Source organism: Halichoerus grypus, chromosome 9, assembly GCF_964656455.1.
Source record: "Halichoerus grypus chromosome 9, mHalGry1.hap1.1, whole genome shotgun sequence".
Taxonomy (NCBI): Eukaryota; Metazoa; Chordata; class Mammalia; order Carnivora; family Phocidae; genus Halichoerus; species Halichoerus grypus.
The window spans coordinates 93621732-93644520 of record NC_135720.1 but is presented as its reverse complement, the minus strand read 5'-3'; the positions used below and the strand labels follow the sequence as shown (position 1 = coordinate 93644520).

Genomic DNA, 22789 nt, shown 5'->3' with positions numbered 1-22789 from the left:
CAAGAATGTAGAAATATTTCTTTCATCACACAGTTTACTGAGCATTTTATTCATTCACTTAACCATGTTTATCATGTCATGCGGCAGATGTACTTCCAAAATGTTTATGGTAGCAAAGAAAGCTGTGACACTCTAACCTCCCAATTGGTCTATCAATATGACAAATAAAAAAACTCAATTTTATTCATGAAGCACTAGAAGATCTTTGAATTGCTGCCTTTGCATTAGCATTACAATCACAACGGTCTAGACAGAAAAGTATCAAAAATGGAAATCTGAAAGAACAGTGAATGTGTACATGCAAATGAAAAATACACAGAATAAAGAAAAATCTCTCCCCCTCTTCCAACACACAATAATGCTACTTTTAATTACAGACTCTACCTGGAAATGGGAGGTTTTGGTAAACATTTATTATGTAAAGAAGGTTACAATGTACAGAAAAGCTAGCAACTTTTTCACTTTTCAAGGAGATCTGAAACACTGTAGCCTCATGGATGTGGGAACAAATTTACATCTTTCTCTTTGATTCCATGATGTCTTCTGAAGTGCTCTTCCAGTGAATGTAATGAATCATTTTAAAATGGGAGCCCTACTGTCCGGCTGGATCTATTCAGTGATGAAGAACTCTGAAGAATGGAGGCTATGAACTTGCTGGAGTTCATCAAGCTTACTCCATATTCTAGGTAAAATACCTTTTCTTTTAGTGTAGGCAAGATCAAAACAAAACAAAACCACTAACCTAAAATCTAAAGGAAACCATTTTGAAGAACAGTAAATATTTTGTTACTTTCAACTTAAAAATTATTCTCTCTTCTGAACAATCTCAGCTATTTCCAGGCCTCAAGAAATAAATGGTGCTTTGAGTGTATGACATAATTGCTAGGCTGTATATTTAACTGATATCATCAAGCTCTGGACAGATCACATGAAGTGGAGAGCATCAGCCCCATGCAAAGTTTTTTAAGCATGTCCTTTTACGAAGAATAGTAGAGGCTAGAGATTCCTGTCATCAAAGGTTCAGATACTTCTAAGAGTTTAAGTCCTGTGTGGAAATCAAAATCAGCTTTTTCTAAAGCTTCTTTGTACGTCAACTTTCTTTTCGTTTGAGGGCATGTTATATTTCTGACATAGGACTTCTGATCTTTGAGTTTTGTAGCAATGAAAACATCTATGATACCGACTTGGAGAGCCTCTTCTATTGACAACCGGGAATGAACCTGTGGCTCGATCAACCCCCCCGTCAAGTACTGAAATTCCAAACATCTGATTCCCATTTCCTTACTTATGATATTCGCATTCACAGCCTCCACCACTGACATCATTTTGTTAGTGACAGGATGGCCAATCCCTGTGATTACTAACTCACACTGTCGCAGCTGCTGGGCAAACCCCTCATCCACAAGGCCTCTGTGCAAAGCTTCTGCCACCCGGTACTTTTTGCCAGTGATAGGATCAATTATCCCCCCCGTACTGACTTGGGCTTCAAGGCATCTGAGGGCAGTGACCCGGTCAACCAGATTTCTGCGGGAGGCCTTTAGGACAGAGATCCTTTCCCCACTGGCGGTGAGCCAGTAGCCCGCAACAGGACTGTGCAAATCCTTCTCGGGGACCAGCCGGCTTAGCAGGGAATCAGCAAGCTCTGTAAGTGTGATGACCCCTTCCTGATACTTTCTGACCCAGGCTTTGTCAAGTGTTCCCCGCTCTATAGCTTCATTAATATTGAACTGTAACCCCGTTTTAGTATCAGTCAGCATATGAGAAGGATGCCCATAGGATTCAAAAAACGTGGCTTCCTTCCACTGATACTGTTGCCCTGAAAGCTCAAGATAGGTACTTTTTTCAATTAGGTTTCTCTGGAAAGCCTCATATGCAGTCAGTTCTGCTCCTGTTTTAATATCTACTACAGAAATCCTATGCGTTTTCCCTACATTGAGATTGGAAATGTTCCTCTCCCCAAATGGAAACAGAAAGCACTGGCAATCTACATCAAATACACACATTCGCAGTAATTCTGAGTAATAGAGAGCTTGCTTGTTGTTGGGATTAGGAAAAACTCTTGTGTTGCTGGATGGCTCATGTAAAAATTGCAGGATGGCGTTATTTAACAAGCCTTGTTGCAGAGCAACTTCTGGAGGAATGCGGATGCCCTTCACAGGGTCAATGACTCCCCCACTGGCAATCTGGGCCTCCAACATGTGTTTACCTCTTTGTCTGTCAAGCATTCTGTTTTCCATAGCTTGGAACACTGACAATGTCTTAGAAGAATATGAATATCCCAGGGCTGCCTTCTCTGCCTCAAGGAGCCTAATTTTAAATTCGGGGTCAATAACTCCATTCAGGATTGCATCTTCAACAGAGTATGTCTGACCCGAATTGGGATCGATTATAAAACCTGTTGCAGCCTGAGCTTCTAAAAATGCTAAAGCCATCATTTTATCTATTATGATTTTCTTGGCTGCTGAGGCAAATGAAATCTTTTCTTTTGTGGATTCTAGATAAAGCCCCGCGACTGAGGTGGCTTTTGTCAAAAACTTGCTAAGAGTTTTCTGAACTTCGTCAACAGTCTTGAGACCAAGTCGCAGCTGCTCAACTGTTTTCATGTCCAGAAGCTTAGCTTCAACCAACTGCCTGGCAGTCACAGTGTGCCGGAGCCCCTGGAATTTAAATTCATCATCCCTAACTGAACAGGCATGATCGCCATCCAAGTTCTGGATGGTCTCTGGTTCTGAGCCTTTCTTAAGAAAATCTCTCCTGAGTCCACCAGATGGTCTGCACCCTTCAAGCATCCATTCTTCAGCACTAGGGCCTGGGTTCTTTTCTTGTTTTAATGTGGTGACTTCTGTGTGCATATCATACTGCTTGGTCTTAGCTATCTGCAACAGGAATTTATGAGACATTAAAAGTCATCTAAAGAACATTACATCACTTTACCCATCCTTAATCCAAATATAATTCCTACAATAACGAAAGTAAAGAGAGGAAAATTTTCAAACCAAAGGGGACAAGTAATATTATTTTGAGAGTCTGAAGTTTACTTTAGATGACGATTAAGGTATTAAAATGCTATGTTTAGGAGCACTTGGGTGGCTCAGTCGGTAAAGCATGTGACTCTTAATCTCGGGGTTGTAAATTCAAGCCCCACGCTGGGTACAGAGATTACTTAAAAATAAAATCTTTTAAAAAAGGTACATTTAAAAAAGACTTGAGATGAAATTTGTCCAAAAAAACTTTAGAAATTAAAGTGAACTGCCCTTGGTTTTTCTAGCTTTTAAAAAAAACATTCTTCAGAATATAATACCATAAATATAACCATATAACGATTACATCTATGTATTTAATCTCAGGCATTTAAAAATTAAAGAAGGATAATTTGTCGTAAAGATTCAAGCCAATCTATATGATAATTTTCTGCCAGAACTACAAAGAGCCAATCTCATTCAACATTGTTAAAAAACTTAGTCTAGCAGAGAAAGGAAACAAGAGAGGAAACTTGGCATGAGGTAGCTGATAAGGTCTCAGAATCCAGAGTATACCTCCAAGGGGGCCAAAAGCTTTGCCAGGTCCATTTCACACTTGTCATCTTGATACCTAACTGGTGGCCTGGAACTGTACAGAGCTTGATCTCTTATCTTCTCGATTTCGGATAGTTTTGTAATAGGGTTTGTCTCATCAAAAGTTATCTGTAATTCGGTGCTTGTCTGAGAAAAATACTCAGAGTAACACTGCTGGCTTTTCTCTTTCTCAAGTGGACCCCCTGACAGCCAGAACTGGACTTCCTTTGGTATTTGTTCAACAACCCGATGCTGCCATTTTTCTTCCGATTGCTGTGGGTCTTGATTCCATCTCAGCAGAGGAGACCTGGTCCCTGGGTGAGGCTGCCCTGCGTTCTTAGAGGACAGGTCTGCAGAGTGTTGGCACTCATTTACTGCCATCTCAAAATCTGGTTTGAAGGGACAGTCTTTGGCTGGGTTCCTTTTTTGGATTTCACACTGGAGCAAAACTAATTGATGTTCGTGTTCCTTTATCTGTTGATCCATCTTTTGCTTCAGGCTTTCGACTTCACGTTTCTGGGCTACCAGCTCATCTTCAAGTTTCCGACATTTCTGGTAACGATTTGCTTCCACATTCTGTCCTTGTTGCATTTGCTCGCGATACTGCTGAAGCTGTCTTTCAAGTTCTCTGATACTTGTCTCACAGAGCTTAGCATTCTCCTGAGCTCTGCAGTTTTCTTGCTGAAGAGACACGAAGTCAAGCTTGATGCCTGAAATATCGTTTTCAGTGATAACTTTGGAGTCCATTAACTTTTCCATCTTTTTCCGAAACTCCTCTGCCGAGCGTTTGAACTTGTCCGATTCCTCCTGAAACAGAACCATCTTCCTGTGGGTCATCTGCTCCTCTATGGTCTTTAATTGCAGTTCGTCTTGCACTTTTTTCAACCTGTTATTTAACTCTCGCACCTGAGCTTGCTGTGACTGTACCTTCTGCTCCCCGAGTCGCTTTTCCTCTTTGGAGGCGTTCAGCTCCGCACTCAGACTTCGAACTTCCTTCTCAGTGTTCTGGATGATAATGTTCTGCTGGTCACACTTTTGCTTAAACTCACTGACTAAATTTTGACTTTTGGCCAGGTCTTCCTCTAGGCATTTAATTTTTCTATGGAAATCCTGTTCTGTTTTCGTCTGCTTATGCAAGTGTTCGTTGGTGTTCCGTAGCTGATCTTTAAAACCATCTGCCTGAATTTTCAGGGCTTCGCATCTTTGCTGGATAGCTTGTTTCTCCAAAACCACGTTCGCTGATTCTGTCTGAATTCTCTGCATCATTAACTTGGTTTCATTATTCTGCCTCGTAAGCTCATCTACCTTTTGTTTTAGCATTTCTGCACACTCATTACTTTTCTTCAATTCTTCATTAAGCTTCTGGATTTTATCATTATTTTCTTTTTCAGCTTTAATATTTTGAAGCAACTGTGCATGGCTTTTCTCGAATTGTTCTTTGAGATGATCTGACTTTCTCTGGCAGAATCGTATTCTTTCATTAGAGGATTCCTTCTCAGCCTGGAAAGAATTAACTTGTGAATTTAGATGCTGAATATTCCTCTCAGCTATAGCATGGGTCCTAGTGATCCTGTCTACTTCTCTTTGCAGTTTCCCTTTTTCTTGTTGAAGAGATTCTAATTCTACTTCATAATTGTGCTTTATTTTCCTAAGGTCATTAGCTTCTTGCATGACTTCCTCAGCTCTGTCTGTGGTTTGGTTCAACTGCCTACCCAGTTCTCTGAGCTGCTGGGAATACCTTTCCTCTACCTGATCCTTCCTTTCCAACTCTAACTTAAGGCACGTCAGTGTATCATTGGTTTCATCCAGTTTTTCTTTTAGCAAACGAGCCTTTTCCTCAGATGAAGTTTTTTCAAGCTGAAGGGCATTAAGTTCATACTTCAGTTCTCTCATGTCTTTTTCAGCCTTTCTATTGGCGACTGTTAGCTCATCAACCTGCTGCTTGAGTTCTTCTGTCTTCTGTTTGTCCTGCTCTTTCTGAAGACCTGCGACTCCTCTGTATGACGTAGCCTGTGGCAACTTATTTTCTCTACATGAATACTGAATTTCCGTTATTCTCCTTCTTGCTTCCAGTTCGATCTTCTGCTTTTCTTTTAACTGCTCCTCTGCTATCTGTTTTTGAAACGTTAGGTCTTTTTCCATCTGCTTTACCAGCTTCAAGAGTTCCTCCTCGTTGTCTCTCTTTCTTTTTAATTCTTCCATTAACTTATTTTTTTGTTGCTCCAAGTCATTGAGACTGGAATCTTTTATTTTAAGATGATCTTCCAGGGTTCTTCTTGTAAAGGTGTTCTCCTCTAACTGGTTCTGGAAGTTCAGGAGGTTTTCTTCCACCGCCGCTCTTTTGGCCTCGGCCTCCGATGTGAGCTTTCTCACCCGCTCCAGCTCCCGTTCTGCAGCCTCCTTCTCCCTCACAATGGTCTCCAGCTCCCTGCGGTACTGCTTGGCTTCACTCTCGGCCCTGATTTTCTGCAGAGCAATGTCTTCTACATTCCTCTGCTGCTTTCTCAATTCATTTTCTGCAGCCTCCTTGACCCTTGGAAGTTCCTCCTCTACTCGGGACTTTTGTTTCTTTAGTTCAGCCACCATTTTCTCCAATTCACTTATTTTTCCTGTAAGTTTGCTATTCTCAATCATTGTTGCCTTCTGACGCCGAAGCAGATCTGAATATGCCCCATGTTCAGAAGTCTCCTTACACCTTTTAATCTACAAGAGACGTTTACAAGTGTCAAACCTGTTCTGTTCAAATTTATCTTAAAAAACTTGAAGCGATGCTCATAAAAGTGCTTATAAAAACAAGCGAAACCAAATGCAGAACAAGCCCGATCACCACCACCGTCACCATCACCAGCACCAGCACCACCACCTTCTTCAGAGAGGAAGCTTCAGAAAGTCAGCAACGGGAGAAGACAAAAAAAAAAAACCCTTCATGTCAAGTTTGCTAAACCGAACAATCTTTTTTTTTTGTCTCTCAGGAATAATTTTGTTTTAAAAATTAGCTAACTAAAGAGTTGACAGCAAGAAAGGAGGGACCTTACAAAACCTACAGCAGGACCCCAACCTTTTACAGATGAGGAAATTGAGGTGCAGAGAGGTCAAATAGTTTTGAAAACTAAATGACAAAGCGGGAAATAAAACTCACAGCAGCGCCCTTTCTGCTTTCACACACAACTCAGTCTTACAAGCTAAGAACATATAGGAACCAAATGACACTTAAAACTTCAGTTTTTAATACCTGGCCCAATGGAAATTTAAAATATTTATCTCTCTTTCTCTAAGATAAATAAATCTTTAAAAAGGAGGGGGGGCACCTCAGTGGCACAGTTGGTTAAGCATCCGACACTTGGTTTCAGCTCAGGTCATGATCTCAGGGTGGTAGGATGGAGCCCTGCTTCGGGCTCGGCTCTCAGCAGGGAGTCGGCTTGAGATTCTCCCTCTCCCTCTGCCCCTCCCACTCATGCACGCTCTCTCTCTCTAAAATAAATAAATCTTTAAAAATATATATAAAAATGAAATGATATTTACATCTCCCTGTTTAATGGTTAAAGAAACAAAATGCAGAATTTTGGTACCACTTTAAAGAGTCAAATCAAGAAATAATACTTCACATGCGGAAGGAGGAAAATTATATAAAAACATGTAATTTCTATTCCTTATTTGTTTGTACTTGCCATATTATGACAATTATAATAATCAGAGTTGCTAATGCAAAGGCAGCTATAGTCCCTGGGGGCTTTAGAAAAGATGTGCTTCATATACTCACAGATTTTGTTGTTGTTGTTGTTAATGACATGCCTTATACAAATCCACATTGACAAGTACCTTTAGATACTCCATAAATATAAAGATATTTGTTAAATATAAATGTTTTAAAAAATATACTTAGGGAGTCAACTCCAATGTACAGTATAAAATATAAGAAAAATTTTTTTCAACTGATAGAAGAATCAATCTCAGCTGGGAGGAGTACACTCTGCATGATCAAGGCTAGCACAGAATGCCAATTTAATTTGTTTTTATTAATACCGTAAGATTATTAGTTTCATATCACCAACTCAAAATCATCATAATTAGAACCATTTAAACAGGAGTAGAGAAATTATTCTAGATAGCAGTTGTTTTTTTTTTTCATTGAGAGGCCTTGGTTAATTTCAAGAATTTATTTTACATTATAGACTACATATCTTACTTTGCTTCTTCTAATTTTTTGATCCCCAATAATTTCAACAAGAATTTCAGTTGTTTCCTTTGCTAACCTAAATATGGTTTTCCATAATAAGAATTCATATAAAAACAAATCTCATCACAACCTGCAATAATTAGTGCTCTATTTTATTTTGTTATCAGGGTGAACTGGTGACACTGAAGCATTTTATCTGCTTAAATATTAAATTTTCGGTATCTTTTGAGATAATTTCTAACTGGGTCTTTCTCAATTGCTTATCAAAACTCCTTTAAAACTTAGCTGTCCCTAAGAGGTTTTGAGCCCTCTTTTTTCTCTGTCATGTTCTGAGGTTAGAAAAATGAAAATTCTCTCAGAAAAAAATTTTTTGTTATTGAACCCACAGTCATTTTAGTGATTGTTAAAAATCTCACACTGTCTAGATAACTCTGAATTTTTTAGCAAATACTACACAATTTACTAGAAGTAATTTAATCCTATTGCTGATTTGCCTTCCCTTAAATCTCAAACTTACTCACATAAAAATAACTTCCCAAGTTTTCTCTAAATGTTCCCCAAGGAAACATCCTGTCCTTTAATCTTATCAATTAATATTTGATGTACTTTTCTCTCAACACAGACTAGAAAATCTCTTTATCCATCTAACAGTCATTACAGATACTCTACTAACATTTCTCTAATTCGGTTTCCTCTTCTGAAATTAACTTGTAACCCTCTTTGATTTTATGTTTATTACAAAAAATTCTGCTCTTAGACCAAGATTTCCAATGTAAGTCTTTGTAGACTCAATTTCAGAAACACCACTCTCGAGTCTGAAAACTGAGCTATGTATCTTTTTATGAGACATTCCATTAGTATGATCTTTTAGTGGTGAATTTTTAATCAGCAATGTTTTTTATCTATTTTAAGTTACAGTCTCTGCATGGTCTTCCATAAACTATATTGTTTTGACTTTCAATTCAATATGAACCTTTTACATTTCAAAGGATGACAAGCATAATTTGTATATATATCAGGCTTTTTGAAAAATCTCTATCAACTTCTAGTATTATACCTCATCAGATGAACTGAGGGAAGCAGCTCATATATGTGCAATTGGATATATACTATAAGAAAGGGAAAGGACTTATATTTAACTAAATATAAAATTTAAAATGTATACTAAACATATAATTTAAAAGATATACATATCATTTTAAGTGGAACCATATCTCTCAAAAACAAAATGAAAAAATATTATAGATGTTCTTTTACAGGTGAAAGATGTATACCAATTATTTGAATGGTCACAGATACTCTGGTTCTCCTTTCTAAGCACAAAGGACTCTAGTTATAAAGACTTGCAATTAGCTTCGTTAGTGATTTAGGAGCAGAAAACTGTTAAGTCTGAACAGACTAAAATAGTTGACTCAAGTAGAAAATAAGAAAGTAACATCTATTAGACATCCACTACTGTTTTGGTTCTCTCATTATGTGAAGTTACACTAAGTATAATCATCTTCAGAAGTTCAACAAGTCTAATTTAAAATAGCTAATGCCTCACAATTTACTTATTTTAGCATTCTGTCTACTATTTTTGTCTGTTCTGAGGTTAGGAATAGAAAGCATATCAAGATAATAAAGCATGGTATAATCTCTTCAAAATTAGATACAACAGACTTTTATGACAATATATTTTCATAAATAACTCTTTACTCTATTTCTGAATATACTTTTTAAATGTAGAATCAAAGCACAGAAATCCTCCAAATTACAATGGTACTTAAATAGTCTTTTACCATACACCATACCTTTTGGAGAACAATAAAAATAAAACAAAAAACTCCACAATTCTTAAAAAGTATTATCATTTTGTACAAAAACCTTCTTCTAAATTAATGGCTTTTATGTTTTAAATCCTTGAAAATGTAAATTACTTTAAAATGTATAAAACCAACGTATTTAAGTAGTATATCTGTAGACATCTTAATAGTAGTAACTATACTACTCAAAGAAGTATATTTCTCAAATATGAGAAAACTGAAAAAAAAAAATCCTGCCAAACTGCCAACATTTCATAATTTAAATAGAGCCATTTCAGACATTAACTCTAATAATGTTAGCATCTTAGAGTGAAAATAAACAATGTTTTCCTGTTGGAGAGAATCAAAAACAAACTGAAAAATCCTAGGCCTCTAATCTTTTTCACTGTAATTGTCTAATTAAATAATAACTTATCAACCATGTAAATTTTTGTCATGAAAACTTTTTTGTTTTCCCAAACATATTGTAGTTCAAGTTAGCTGTTCATAGTTAAGCATTACCTCCTCTTCTTCCAGCCTCTTTAATGAATCACCAGCAAATTTAATATATTGTGTCATGAGGGTGACCAGAGCAGTGTATCGGGTCCTTAGGTCCATGAACTGCGAATAATGAAATAAACAATAAAAACATAATCTCCAGTGGCTCTAAAATGAGTTTAATGAACATTGATTAATAATCATAACATTAACTAGCCTTTGTGATGGTAAAATACACAATTGCCCAGTAATGGTAAGTAGGTAGGAATGGGCTTATTACTGCTGTGCAAACCATACTCAATAACAATTCTCTAAATTTAATTACAAAGTACATTTGTTATTCTCTGCAGTTAATAATTAATCTTGAATAAAGCTTTTCCAAGGATTTTTTTACAACCCTTAATAAATTGCACTGTTTAGGTAAGGGTTTCTTTTTTGGGACAAGGAAGAAAGTTCTGGAAATGGACAGTAGTCGGGTTTGCACAACACTGTGAAGTTACTGAGTGCCACTGAATTGCAACTTAAAAATCGTTAAAATGGTGCGTTTTCTATTATGTGCATTATACCACAATACAAATATATAAATATAATATTTTAAGTATTGTTTTTCTCTTTTATATCCCCTCCCCTCTCTCTTGTACTTTTACTACCTCTTGAATAATGAGATCTGCTGAGCTCTGCATTCTTCGGCGTTTCACTGGAGATTTCTGCTGTGAATCTACCATGGCCCGGTAGGTCATTGTTTGTAATTCATAGTCCTGTATAATGGAGTCAGTAAGATTAAATTAATTAAAGCAAAGCATTAATGCTTCATTCTACAGTGACTTGATGCACAGAAATTGAACCTGATTTCACTAAGTAACTTTTAAAAATTACTGCAAAACCACATTCTTAGGACTCTATCTAATTCTGGGATGTTTCCAAGGTGGTAATAAAAATCAGAAACATTTAGGGTGGTCAGAAAAGTTTCCTAAGTCTCTTTAGAAGCTCACGGAAACACTTAGTCATAATATGCTAGTTTACATTCAGCCTCCCTTTCCCCTGGCTAGGCGATGGAACTGTAGATCTGGATGGCTAAGGCCCAGGCGTTGGCAACAACTTCAAACATGCGAAATGTCTCCTAAGAAAGTCAAGTTCTTCCAGGGAATATGTTAGCAATGTTAAAGAAGAGAGAGAGAGATACACAAGCACGCACAAAGCGATAAGAAACCGATTTCGGAGTCTACGGCCATACCACCCTGAACGCGCCCGATCTCGCCTGATCTCAGAAGCTAAGCAGGGTCGGGCCTGGTTAGTACTTGGATGGGAGACCAATTTCAGAGCCACGCATCTATTCTGATGTGTGTGCGTGTGTGGCTGCACACGTGTGTGATGGAGAGAGGCCGAATGAAGCAGAGGCTGCAATGGGACTCACATGTCACAGACAATTATTAGGTAAGTGTCCCAGGGCTCCCATGAAGATTCTCTGTTTTCGCTATTTAACAGAGTGAAGTGACTTGCAGAGACTTCTTTTTTTTAAGTATATTGTTGAATCACATACCTGAATATTAAATTTGATGCAAGGAACTGAATCTTCTTACCTTCACTGTAGTTGAGTACTGTTCTGCATATTTTTGACACTCATCCATTTTGCTTTGTTTCATTTCTATTTCGGACACCAGCATCTACAAATACATAGAGTTTAGAAGAAAAAGAACAAGGAAATGCTATTTAGCCACTTAAGATGTTCAGGAACTAAGAAATAGCCACGCCCTTTAATAGTAAAGCTCCTTAGCCCTTTGCACTTAATATGTAATAAGGCAAATGACAAACTTCTAGATTAAGCCACATAAGTGACCCACCCTCGCGGGCCTTCCAACACAGAAATTACTAAACTCCGCAGGAATTACCCAAAAAGTAGATTTGAAAGCCTTGATCCCCACCTACTCCTGATCAAAGCAAAACCAGATGCTACTGTGTCCCCTCAGGATGGAATAAAAATCTCAAAGAACTCAATTTTCTGTCAAATGTGGCTGTTTAATTTTCTACCACTAGCCATTTTTATTTATTTGGGATCCCGTGAAACTATTGTGGCCAGCAAAGTACTAAAGAGATTTCCATACTTATGATTAAATGACCATTAGAAATTTGAACACTGTCCCAACATGCTCTTTTCTTATCCCTTATACTTTCAAAACTGACTTCCAAGAAATCAAAGTACATGACGTACGTTGGTTTGGATAATAGGATTTTAATATTTATGATTTACTCCTTCCCTTCTTCCAAATAGTTGCTGACTTTTTCTTTTAACAAGGTAAAGGAAGAGAAGGGTAACGACTGACCACATGCAGACAAAACCTTAGTATAAGAACCTGTTTCTACAGGGCGCTTGGGTGGCTCAGCCGTTAGGCGTCTGCCTTCGGCTCAGGTCATGATCCCAGGGTCCTGGGATCGAGCCCCGCATCGGGCTCCCTGCTCGCGGGAAGCCTGCTTCTCCCTCTCCCACTCCCCCTGCTTGTGTTCCCTCTCTCGCTGTCTCTCTGTCAAATAAATAAAATCTTTTAAAAAAAAGAAACTTTCTACATACCTTCTGCTGATTCAACTGTGTGGCTAGAGTTTTACTATTTTCAGGCTGATTTTCCTGAATCTTTCTCTGGGTCGTTTCAACTTGCTGAATCCAATCATCTAAAGGGTGATAAGTATCTCTGTAGTACTTCAGTGATTTGCCAATGCCTTCTAAGTCCCGTAACCTAAGAAAAAAACAAGAGAGTCATAGTTTCCAACAGTATCCATCAAGAGGGTGGAAGCTATAGAGAGGAGAGACGAAATAACCTTACTGCAATGCACTCGGTGTAACAAGGGTATGTGGAAAGAATTCTAGGCTAAGGCACCCTGAGGCCTATCTCCAAGGGCACTCCATACTGGCTGAGGTTGAATATAAATATTCTGCTCCTGGACTTGTGCAACTTAGTGATACTGCTTATTCTAGCTTCAGGCCTAACCGACTAACAATAAAAATCAGGAAAATTGGAAACTTAACCATGATTATGATCAATCAGCATGTCTTAAATACCCAAAGCTTGCATCAAATGGCAGTGCACTTTTGAAATAATGACAACGTAGTTCAACAGAGGGTCCAATGTGGACTCAGAGAGTACTTCCTGGAACTGTGATTAAATAAAAATACCTCAGTTTCTGTGATTTTAAAACCACTACATTAAACCTATATAACACATATTTTAGAGAGATTTAATAACATATATTTGAACATAATTTTACTTTTCAAGAATGGCACTATGTTATAAAAGCATTTTATTTGCATTAATATAAACATTAAAATGAATGAGAAAGGACACTATTCCATCTCCTTTAAGATGAGCCCTAAAAACATCCCATTTCCTTTTACTTTTCTATTTCAGTCAGTGGGTGAATGATTTCAACTTTCTTGTATCCTCAATTAAAATGAACATCAGGTCATTTCAGCTGCTTCACACTTCTTAGGTCTAGCACAGATTGCTCCATATAGCCCTCTCAAACACTGCTCTTACTAAATCTTGGTTAGCTGAATATTGTAAGTTGGTCATAATTTCCTTTAGAAAAGGCAAGTAGATTTACTATACAAACGCCAGACTACATCAACAGTTTTAACAACATAGAGTTGAAAATATTTATTTTGAAGTTAACTGTCATGTCCACCATATCAGAAAGAAATATAATTAGGTCAAGCTCTTGCAATTAACACAATTAACTATATATGGAAGGTAACTATATGAAATTAACTGTATTATGGAAGTTTTTAAAAAACCTATTAACTTTAGATTTTACCTAGAATACAAGGATAAAGATTAAACCTGTGCTGAAACTGAACAAAAAAGGATACTAACCTGTTATCAATCTGAACATGAATATTCTGCCACCTTTCAACTAATTGATCTGCTTTTTCTTTGTGCCAGTCAAAATCAAGGTCCCGTTCTTTGTATGTTTTAAACATTTCATCACTGATGGCTTTAGCTTTTTGCAACTCATCCTCTAATGCATGGAATACCTCTCTCTTTTCATCTACTTCAGATCTCCATTGCTAAAATACATTAATTGGTGAAAGTTATAAAAATGTGTCAACCACTCACTATGTAAACACATTATTTATTTACCTCATTTTACAATTTATTTAGAAATGACTGATATAAAATCAGATAAAGGAAAGACTATCTTCCATATACAAAAATGATATATTAGGCTGAACCATATGAAATTGTCAATATTAGACTGCACTTTGATCTAAAAAAAAACAGTTTTATAAAGTTCAGCCTAATAGAATTTGCATATCAATAAAACAAAATATATTCCACAAGCAAGTTGCTACCTCTGTAAGTCTTTTTAATTGCCTGTTTCTTAAACACCTACTAATCTCATTGTTTAAAAATGAATACATGCATTAAAAATCAATGAGATAATTTTTCACAACTACTTTGCAATAATTTCATACTCAATGCTTTACACGTGGAAATATCAATAGAGATGAATACAACTACCAGTCTTTTTCCTTTCCTGAATTAACTCCTGTACTTACCTCCTGGATATCTTAAAATAACTACCTCTTTCAGCAAGAGAATCCATTAAAAATAATTTAATTTTTAGCTTCAACTCCTTTTGCTGACATGAATTGATTATAAAAAGCTATTACCACAAAGAGATGCAAATTTCAAATGAGAAGAACTCTCCTGAAACTAGAAATGACTTATTTACACTAAGCTATGGTTACGTAGAGATATGAAATGAATATAAATGTATTCAAATTTATTTACTAATTGATGTTTGAATCTAGGTGCTAGAAAAATACTTTTAGAGTCTGATCTTAGCATATAGCCACAGGAAGGTACATACCTTTAAAGTACTTATCAGATTCTCAATATTATTCTTGTCAGCTATGACTGCTTCTTCTTCACACAGTTTAGTTTCATAGAGTTTTACAAGGGCTTCTGCTGCCTGAGTGTTTTTTAACACCAAATTAACAGTTTTCAGTCTAAAAAAGAGAATACAACAATAGCCTCCTATTAGTAAATGTTTATCTTCCAATAACACAGTCCTGAAGCACCATTACGATGCATGATAGAGCATGTTCTTCGCCTTGGAACATGGACAGATTTACTACGAGATTAACATCCAGCTAACTCTTCTTAATGGAGGGTGTGTGCTCCAATCCACAGCCTGCCCCGCAGATGGTATTCTGCAAGAGATTCCAGGGTAAGTTGGTCTTCTTTCAACCCTTATTTAGACCAATCCTCCAGGCTACAACAGCTGAGGGACTAAAACCCACAGGCAAAATGTGGGAAGATCATACATATGCCCTAATCTCTGATGCCCATTTCCTTTCAACATGAAGTATAATAATTCCATGGAAATAATTAATATAATTGTTATTAAGACAAAAAAGGAAATATTTACATTCATAAAAATGAATGATTTAAACAAACAGCATATATATATATTTATATATACACATAAATATGACAGCTGTATGAAGCAAATTTATACTACGACAGAGGTTACATACTTCTCTATGTAAGTAGAAGACATAGAATAGACTTGGTTCATGTTCTGAATGACCACACCGAGCTCAGATCTTAAGGTGGGAACTGATGCAGAGGTTGCTGCTTGACTGAAAAATTCTTCACACTTATTTGTGATTGTTCCCAAATCCTCTTTAAGTCGCTCCAGTTCTTTCTTTAGTTTCTATAAAATAGAGAATAAACATAGGTATTAGGCTATCACTCTAGATGGGGCATCTTTCTTAAAACAGTTTAAAAACACACAATCTACATTATAATCACTGACTTAAAAAGCTATATATTCTTTACTTTTTCTTTATCAAGGAAACTAAGCCACGGCATTCAAGTTTTATAATCAGTAATTCCTTTACTGCCCATTTCCTCGGGCACAAACATCTAACTTAGTGCTTCTGCATTCAGCAGGTGATCAACAAACATGTAATGGCTTTCACTATGAGAAACCCCAAGAGTCTCCATCATAGTGGGTGAAAGGGTGCACGTTTCTGCGTTTACCTGAGTCAAAGGTAGAACTGAATTATAGAATTCTAGTTCATGATAAGCAATAAATACATAATCAGAACTCACAAAGTGCCCTGTGGGCAAAGCTGAGCACATGGGAAGTGACTGGATTTAACTATGAAGGTCACTGAGACAGTAATTTACCTTCAGTTAATTCTGTCCCAACACTTTTACAAATCTCACCTCCTGCTCCGTGATTCTGAACACACTTTCATGCAAATCATCTCTTTCCAGTGGAGTGCGAATCTGTCTAATCAACCGATCTTCACAACTCTCTAACCGAAGTCTAATGTTTCGAACTTCAGAGATGTAGAGATTATACACGGATTCCTCTTGCTCTTCTGTGAAAGTAAATATAATGTTTAGAAAACACTTTGTTTTCTGTCTTCTGGATGCTGCTGGTCAAACTAAGGACAATCTCACCCTAAGGACATGAACCTTAAAATAGTCGACCTTACAATTTATGAACGATTAATAAAATTTCCCTAGTGCTATTCTAAGTGCCAAATTCTGATTTATGATGTCCAAGGAAAGTAATATATTATGTGGTTTTATGTTCACAAAAATGTGAATTACATGGCTACAGATTAATCTTTAAAATAAAAAAAAAAAATCCTTAAAAAGGAAAGGTAGGTAAAGCATTTGTTAATGTTGAAAATTTTTTTAAATAGATTACTAATGATACTTTTTTGTCTCTAAGTAATATCGAAAGTGTCCAGAAGAAACTTTGTATTTAACAAAAGTTAACTAGACAAAATCTTCTCCTTTAACCTCTGTATAAAATCCAGGTTTGGTCATGGGAAATCTCTGTACCTTCCTCTCAATTTTGCTATGAATCTAAAACTGCTCTAAAAAAATCAAGTATTAAAAAAAAAATCCAGGTTTGGTACATGGAAAAATAACTGAATCTTTTCAAAAACTAAAAGATCATTCTGAACATTACATCACAAAACAGTGAAAATGCTGAAAAGTAGATGTGTTAAGAATTCAGTGCTTATCACGTTACTTGGATGGCATCTTTTTATTAACTGATCATTTAGAAATAAATGAATCCCTCCTTGCAGCTTCCTACCTCACAAATGCTTTTAATGTTCCAGCACCTGTGTTCACCTATCATAGGCTGAGTGACATAACACAGAAGACTGATTCCCACTGAGCAGAAAAGAGCCTAGACTAAACACCTATGGGGAAAAAAATACAAGGATTCCCATGCTTTACCTCTTTCTGCTGATTTAAGAAGTTCTTGATAATACTGCTTACATACATTAACCTCCTTCTCCAGTTGTGTTATATCTGAGCCCGAGAATATTTGGGATTCCTGGCTATCTTCCAGGAAATCTTCAAAACGAGATTGTAGGTTACTCAGAACTTGCTGATGTTCACCAGGTAACATTGTCTTTATCTAAAGAAGACCAATGATCCATGTAAGCAAGTGATTTAGTACTAACAGCTAAATGTAAATGGGACAGATGTTAAGTTAGGGTCTTCTGGTGTATGTCAGTTCATATTAATAGTCATAAATAGAAGAACTATTTGAAATTGTTATTTTTTATTAACAACTACAAGTTTTAATAGATAAGGAAAAACGAGGCTATAAAACATCAAAAAATGAAATCAAACGATATCCATCCCTATAAGTCCAAACACTATATCCTGTCTCCCTACCAACATGTAATAAGCACTGAATGAAATACGTGATCTCCAGATTTCCCCCATTCTTGGAAAGTGCCTTGTATATAGCAGGTCTATTTATTATTATATTTATTAAATGGATGAATATTAGCATGGATCTGCTGGACTCCATCCCATTCTGGAACAAATACAAACTCCACCTCTCATGACAGTGTGCCCCACATTTTTGGACAGATTAGGCTGATGTGTAGATTCATACTTACTGAAGCCACATTGCTAGCTCGAATTCTGTCAATTTCATTGATGAGATAATGCCAGGACACGACACTCTTCATGTTTATGTGAGACTCATGCCAAAGAGTCAGGACATTCTGATACTGTTGCTCAATTCTGAAATACATGAAAAAAGCAAACAAACCGAACACTTGATTAAGCCTTTTTACTCCCTCTGAAAACATGCTATAATTTTTCTTCCTGTTTGTAAACTATCCCATGTTTACTAGTTCTAGATCCTTCTGATCCTATGGGCCTTGACAAAGTACGGACTGTTTCTTTAACCTTCAGAGAGCCTCCAAACTCAGCTTTGTGTGTCCAGCGAATGCATACAAACCTGTTTGCGAAGTCTACCGCTTCTTTGTTTGGTGGAGGAACTGTGAAGCACACAGATGGGACCATAGCCTCGTTCCCAGTAGGGCTAATGACCTTCCATTTAGCACGATGAGAGTTGTTGGCCAAGACGCATTCATCGTCTTTGTAAATGGTTATCTGGTTTTAAACGGAGAAAAGAATAACCAAATGAGATCACTGTTGACTAATCCTTTACCATACCCAACCTTGGGATTTTGTTTTGTTTTATTTTTTTGAGGTACAAAACTTTACCACTGGTCAGCAATATGACCTCATTTTTAAAAGATAAGAATAATGCCAGAAACTGGTCTATTTCTAGAATACCTCAATTTGTCTGTAGTCACAGATAGCTTTGATCGGAATAGAAGTTTTGAGTGGACAGTCAGGATTCCTTGGCTTCAGCTGAATTATTGTTTTTGCTCTCCCCATCAGGCTTGCTACTGTGCTTTTATACTGCAAAAGTTCTTCTTTCTCTTCCTAAGAAATAAATAAGACAGATTTTAAAAAGTAAAAGACTTGTGCTCTCTCTTCTTTTAGGGCTTTACACAAATAAAATTTCATCACAAAAGTCTCCCCTGACCACCTAGTCTAAACATTCAATCCCCCTCCACCACCTCTTGCATCTCTCCTCCCTTGTTTTGTTTGTTTGTTTTCCTCTTTAGCATTTACCACTATACTACATATTTTACTTATTTATCATGTTTATTTTCTGCTCCTCCCATTAGCATGTAAGCACCAGGAGGGTAAGGATTCTTGTCTGTTTTCCTCACTGCTCTATCTCCAGTACTTAAAAGAATGTCTAGGATATAAAAAGTGCTTACAGTTATTTGTGAAGTGAGTGACTAAACACACACACACCCACACACACACACATCACTCTCAAAATACTTACTTAAAATATTGAGGCAATCACATAAAAAACACTTTTGTTGTACTTGTTACCAAAAAATATTAAAACTGAATGCTTGATCGAATGAGATGGATATATCAAGAATACCAATAAAATATAAAGTTCTGCACAAATAAAACTATGATGAACTACTAATCTAATCCTGATTACACATGGCTGATGAAATGCACAGGTTTCTGTACTAGTACCATTGACTCCTGAACAAGGTCTTCCAGCTTGTGAATGCTGCTTGATCGATCACAGCTGTACTTCCGCTGAATGGCATCCTTTAGATTCCTTAAGTAATCAGTAGCTTCTTTGGCATCACTGAAAAACTATAAAAAGATGAAAACTGGCAGTTAGAGTATATCAAATGCCAGTAAAGCAGAGAGTTGTCAAGTCGGAGTACCAGAGCCCTGGGGATCCCTTGTAAGTGAGAAGAGAATAAAATCACAAGACCACTTAATAGTCACATCACTCCTTTACCCAAACAACTCTTGAATTTGGATGCTTATCAGTAAACACTAAGTGCCTAAAGTTTGTATTTATATTGTGTTTGGCCCTATAATATTTTGGCCGAACTTCTGTTTTACTTGAGGGTTGAATAATTTTTAAGTAGGAGAGAAATTACAAGAATATTTTAAAACTTCTGAAAAATAAAAAAAGAGCTCTCTGTAATGAAACGTTTCTTTATAAAAGACATTTACAAAATCAAGATTTTTCTGACATTTTTTAAAGGTTTCTAAAGGATTTCCTCCTGAATAGATTGCTTCAATCGATCCTAGAGGGCCTATGTCCCATATATCCTACGAAGAAAATATTTCAGTTTGTTTCCCCCGCACTTTACATACATGTCCTTACTAAACATGACGATGCCTTCTGTAAGTAGGCAAACTGACAATACCAGCACCTGACGTGATTCCATTCACACACCTCGAAATAGGCGGTGTTTTCCTTTATGTGCTGCTCCACACACTCGCACAGCTGTAGGACCCAGCTCCACTGCGTCTGCATCGCCGCTCGGTAGGCCTTCAAGATTAAACACAGCCGCTCTAACCAGCTGAAGAGTGATGATGTACATACACAGCAAAGCTTTTAAAGGCTTAAAAACTCTGCTGTCGAAACAGACGATGTAACAGAGTAAGACGTGAAAATTAGGGTAGTGAAATGCCCCTCTAATGTAAGAGTCCTTACTGGCACAAAGCCAGTCCTAAAAATTTAAATATAAATTACAAATAAAAATAAAAATGTAAAAATACAGACCGAAATAAATGGTTCTGTAGTTTCCTCTTCGTTTTTGTTTCTAAAACTAGAAACAAAACTAGAAATTTGGGGGGGGGGGGATGACTTACATGTTTGTTTTTGCCAGGGTAAGGTTTGGGGAGAGAGGAGAAGAGAGAGTGCAATCCCTTATCACTGTAATTCTGGAACTGTTATTATCATAATACTAAGAATTTTTGTTTAAAATATTTTTACTTGAATTTTTAATACAAAGTAAATCTCTCATGAGAGCAAAAACATAACACAAAGAACATCTACTTTCTAAAGAAAACATAAAAACACGCTTTTATATTTAAGATGCAATTCACTGACTTCCAGAAGAGGGCGATCTAGATGCTTTAATGACTAGCACCAAGTAAGCCTGTCATTCTTCCCCTTTTGGAAAAACTCACTCCTGCAGAGCTCCTGCTCAGGCAGGCTTTCTGAATGGAATTTACAATGCAGCACTGGAAATCTGGCAACATATCATGGTCTTATTAACTGTGCCCTCAAATTAAGCTACTTCCAGCAAATTGGCTATAAAAGACATATCATTGTGCGTTGTTAGATTATTAGTTTCTTTTTTCATATAACATATGAAATAGTGTTGATAATTAACTAAATATTATCCACGTACCCACAAGACACTGGATAGGCCAATGGAATCGTAAAGATGACTCACGCTTAATTTTATCCCTCAAGAAACTTTTAGTTAATTAGATTAACATCTCTACATAAAAGAAATCAGGTTCACATTCACATTACCCAGTCCCATTAAAATTCTTAGCCTGTAATCATATTCCCTAACAGTTTTCATCTCCACCTTGAAGAATACTCTATTTTTAGTTTATCATCATACAAGAGTATCCAGACCCTTCAGTATTCTAATTTGCTTTCCCTACTGTTCCCCCTACTCTTCCGTGTCTTTAACTTCCTATATGGCATTTCAATAGGCATGCAAGATTACATTTTTATATGAAGAAAGTCAAATACAACACTCCCAAAACCCTATTGAGGTCTAGAATTTTACTCATCTTTTGTACTGTGCCAATTTCTTTTTCTTTTCTTTTTTTTTTTTTGTACTGTGACAGTTTCAGTGAACAAAGACTATCAGATGCCTCTCCTCAACTGTGAGAGTTGGAAGCATGTCACATTTTAAGCACAGCTCCCTTTGTTCCCTCTGGCAATCTACCATGTTTCTCCATGTTTGATGCTCCTCTCGCTCCTATATAAGCCCCTTTATGTTTAGAAAGTCACTAACTCTAACTAGTATATAATAGGACTAAAGAGTAAATAGACTACCACTGCATGGGAAACCTGATAAATCCACACCAATTCTCCACTTCTGGATTCGAAATGTATGCACTATGCCATGAGGCTTGACCAGGTTGTTGTTTCAGTACACCTTGCAAAACCAGCCATAAATAAAATTATTAAGTAATAATAAGAAATACTTCCTGGGAACGTATGTACCAAGAACTGTACTAAGTAAGAGTATGTTATTCATCCCATTCTTAACACAGCTCTATGGGTTAGAAGGATCGCCCCCATTTTGGACAGGTGAGGGAGGCAAGTAGGTTACGTCACTTGCACAATATCACAGTCAGGAAAAAATGAGTAAATTAAAATTTGTGAAGTCAAGATCCTTCATATTTACTGTAATACATCTCTTCAGCCATGGTAGTTGACAAAGGTACCTTTATTGGAAGTGATGGCTGGGTGACACACTTAGAGAAAGCAAGAGAGTTTAAGGTAAGAATCACAATGATTTGTCAGAAACATTACTTTTGAGCCATGCTGTAATAAAAGTTTGTTTGTATTTTTCAATTTATCAGCAATAAAAGAATCTGAAGAGTAATCATCACCTGTCAATATTCAACCATGACAGTTACACTTGCTGACTTACCTCGATTGTCAGTCGGGCTGGATGATTTTCCAAAAGTAGCTGCTCTGCAATCTCCTGAACTGACTTAATATTTTCTTCCTTTTGATCTAGTTCTCTCATTAATTCCTAATGTAAGAAAGAATGAAGAAGCAAGGTTAGGAAATAGACCTAAACCTGAGACGCGACTTTGGCATTCAAGGACAAAGGCTGTACATACAGCGTGGTAATCTTTTTTCCGAGCTATGTTGGTATTTCTTTCACTCCAGTCATAAGCGACTTCCTCCTCTTCTTTTTCATTCAACCAAATAAGTTCATTAGTTGCACGAGTTACAAAATTATGGAGGGTATCAAGGTTCCGTTCCTGATTCCGGGATGTATTCTTTGTAAGAAAAATCATTATAAGAATCATGTCTTGACCATATAGAGATAAGGGAAA

General features: G+C 36.8%; 1 protein-coding gene across 24 annotated transcripts in view; it reads right to left on the bottom strand.

Moving 5' to 3' along the window:
- Positions 1 to 22789, bottom strand: part of DST (dystonin) — a 470287-nt gene that overhangs the window by 142102 nt on the left and 305396 nt on the right. For 23 of the 24 annotated variants that reach the window (XM_078055212.1, XM_078055192.1, XM_078055195.1 and 20 more), the window contains 16 exons: positions 22571 to 22732; positions 22375 to 22479; positions 20142 to 20237; positions 19418 to 19543; positions 18644 to 18796; positions 18303 to 18457; positions 17956 to 18082; positions 17279 to 17462; positions 16244 to 16401; positions 15547 to 15725; positions 14877 to 15015; positions 13877 to 14070; positions 12580 to 12742; positions 11594 to 11677; positions 10664 to 10771; positions 10038 to 10136 (listed from right to left, as the gene is read on the bottom strand). In XM_078055212.1, the coding sequence (XP_077911338.1) occupies positions 10038 to 10136; positions 10664 to 10771; positions 11594 to 11677; positions 12580 to 12742; positions 13877 to 14070; positions 14877 to 15015; positions 15547 to 15725; positions 16244 to 16401; positions 17279 to 17462; positions 17956 to 18082; positions 18303 to 18457; positions 18644 to 18796; positions 19418 to 19543; positions 20142 to 20237; positions 22375 to 22479; positions 22571 to 22732 (2232 nt within the window). Of the gene's footprint in view, positions 1 to 16; positions 2877 to 3536; positions 6258 to 10037; positions 10137 to 10663; positions 10772 to 11593; positions 11678 to 12579; positions 12743 to 13876; positions 14071 to 14876; positions 15016 to 15546; positions 15726 to 16243; positions 16402 to 17278; positions 17463 to 17955; positions 18083 to 18302; positions 18458 to 18643; positions 18797 to 19417; positions 19544 to 20141; positions 20238 to 22374; positions 22480 to 22570; positions 22733 to 22789 lie in introns of those variants that run through there. The other variant, XM_078055210.1, reaches the window with a different exon arrangement.